Source organism: Galeopterus variegatus, unplaced genomic scaffold (assembly GCF_000696425.1).
Source record: "Galeopterus variegatus unplaced genomic scaffold, G_variegatus-3.0.2 Scaffold995, whole genome shotgun sequence".
NCBI classification, from domain to species: domain Eukaryota; kingdom Metazoa; phylum Chordata; class Mammalia; order Dermoptera; family Cynocephalidae; genus Galeopterus; species Galeopterus variegatus.
This window is the reverse complement of record NW_007727106.1, coordinates 251,825-254,489: the sequence shown is the minus strand read 5'-3', so window position 1 is coordinate 254,489 and position 2,665 is coordinate 251,825. Positions and strand designations below refer to the sequence as shown.

Here is a 2,665-nt window from a genome sequence, read left to right as displayed (position 1 = left end):
AGTGGTTAACGAATCCTAAATAACCGGTAATCATTTTTACCCAGGTCAGGAGGGAGCAGCTCCCTGAAGAGCCCCAATCTCATTTCTACCTGAGCCTCAGCCTCCTCCATTAACTCATATCCATACCTGTCCCCACACTCCAGAAACAACTGTCCTAGCTGCAAAAAATGACTCCTGCCCTGGAATTTGCGTTTACCAGGTAAAATGACTTTCTTTCTGGCTTCATGTCTAACCCCAAAGAGTAAATGGTGTCTTGGCATGCTCTCATTTCCACTCTCCCTGAACCTGTTCTTCTCCTGTTCACTCCTGACATTGTCCTACTAAAGCCAAGCTCATAGCCAGACACCTGTTTCCTGAGATTGATTCCCAGGCCTGGGAATAACAGTCCACGTTAGTGAGCACTCACTATGTAGCAGGGACAGTTTTAAATCCCTCATGGGTATGATCTCATTTAATCCACACCTGTGAGGTGACTAATATGATGACCAGTATCTCATTTAACCCACACTGTGAGGTGTACCAGTACAGATGAAAGAATATCCTGCCTCAAAAGGCCTTACACGGTAAGTAAACATATTATCTAAATTAATTAGAAGTCATAAGGTCCGGCTGGCTCACAGGCATGGTACAATGAAGACACTGGGGCAGACATAAATAAGAATGAGAACTCTAACCCCCTCATATCTTCCTGAATCTTCCTGTCAGAGGTAGCTCCTACCAATTCCCCATCCAGGCTTCCCTGCATTAACTTAACCTGGGGTAATGGCCTCACAAAGGTACGCAGATTCTTCTCAGAACCCACCCCACCCCTTCATTGCCTCTGAACCCTACAAGTTCGCAGAAATCTCCACATAGCCCCGACCGCAGTACAAGGTCTGGTTCAGCAGATAGCCAAGCATCTTGCCAATTTCTATAGGCAGGAATCTGGGGCACATGTATGGGTGGGAATTTTAAGGATACCTGCTCAAGAAAGATTAAATGTTAAGTTCTAGCTATATTTATTACAGGTGCACCTATCCAGGATCTGGGATTTAATGTTAGCTCGAGCACCTGAGATTGGCATTAACTCCAGTATCCCACAGGCAATAGGGATTAAGGGGTAGAATTTCCCTGGCACACTGTTAAGAAATCCAAAAGCTCAGAGAAATAGAAATATTATATACGTGTCCAGGTTTATGTCTGTTGTCTCCATTCTCATTATTAATAGTGCCCCCATTCATTCTCAGGTATCCTAGTTTGGGATAATGGGCCACCTGCTCAGCCATCCCTTATACATGCCATCTTGGAGGCCCAAGGGGACATCCATATCACAAGGGCTTTAAGAAATGCTTTGGTGAGGAAAGCACCAGAATCCCCTTAAAGCCCTCTGGTCGTTGTCCTCTGTAGCCTAGACATGACAGTGGGGAATACTGCCATTGAACTGGGTTCTCTGATCTCACTGGGAATAATGGGAGAGTGACAGTGGTAGAGGCCAATGATAGCACTTAACCATTAACAGACAATCATTTCTCTTTTTTTGTAGTGCTTGATATTTATTGAAAATAATGCCAATGCCTATTCCAGGTAGTACTGAGGAGCTGGGCTGCTTGCCTGTTTTTATTTTTTTGTTGTTTTTAGTATTATTTGTCCAAATGCACACATCTGTGGAACTGCTACAATTTTGAAAGAAAAACAACAGCTGTGCAAAACTGGTGCATAGAGAAATATCAACAATTTTGGCTGCCAGGCACACCAGGCCTCTGCAGCAATCTGGTGGGGCTGAGGAGGACCCTGGGAGTAGGTAGGGAACTAACCAGGCTGAAAGACTGGCCCATTCAGGGACTGGTGAGCTGTCCAAATCAATGTCTGACGAGGTGTAGCCAACTCAGGCATCTTCTAGGTTGGTCCTTATGTCCAAAGGCGGTGGTCTGCCAGCGGGATGTGGAGGGTGGTGAAACGGCAGCCTAGGTCTCTGGGCAGATGTAGGCCTGGTAATTGGCGGATGGCAGCAGCAGGGCTGTGGGTGGTCTGATCAGTTTGTAACAAAAGCCTGGCCAATAGCTGGAGCTCAGGACACAGTTCAGATTAGCAGGGGCAAGGTCCTGGGGCTGGCAAGAGTGCATGAAGTGCGCTTCAGAGGAAGGCCCCAGCCCCAGCTCCAGGAGCAGGTAACTGGAGCGCTATTCCTGGAACAAAGACAAGCACTACCAGGGAATAGGGATAGAAGAGGAGGGTAGGGAAGGGGACCTGAGGATAAGGGGGAGCGCGGCAGCTTCGGGCGGGGCGGGAAGGGACGTGGTGCGGGGGGAGGAGCGGAAGGAGGTGGCGGCGTGCAGGGCCCTCCCCCCCAGGCCCGAGGGGCTCCGGGCCTAATAATCATCCTCTTCGTCTTCGTCGTCGTCTTCGTCGTCATCCCAGCCAAAACACTGTTTCATCTCATCGAGGAAGGCCCGGTAATCACTTAGGATGGGGCTATCCATCTCGATGTAGGGCACCACCCACTCCTCGGCTTCCCCGGTGAGGAGGCTGATTAGGAATGCCACCTTCATGGCGTCGTTGCAGAATCGGTTCTCGTTTACGAGCATGTAAGACGCCGTCTGCACGATAAACTCGGGGAGCCGGGCGCTCTCGCCGTTAAACGTTTCGGGGAAGGGCACCGGGCAGCTCGGCGGACGTACCTGGCGCA

General features: G+C 49.5%; 1 protein-coding gene across 1 annotated transcript; it reads right to left on the bottom strand.

The window, feature by feature from the left end:
• Positions 1-1,505: 1,505 nt before the first annotated feature.
• Positions 1,506-2,663, bottom strand: LDOC1 (leucine zipper, down-regulated in cancer 1; the record flags this gene model as incomplete). Its single annotated transcript, XM_008574074.1, has 1 exon — positions 1,506-2,663. A coding segment is annotated over one exon (315 nt), but the record flags the coding sequence as incomplete, so codon positions are not given.
• Positions 2,664-2,665: the final 2 nt, after the last annotated feature.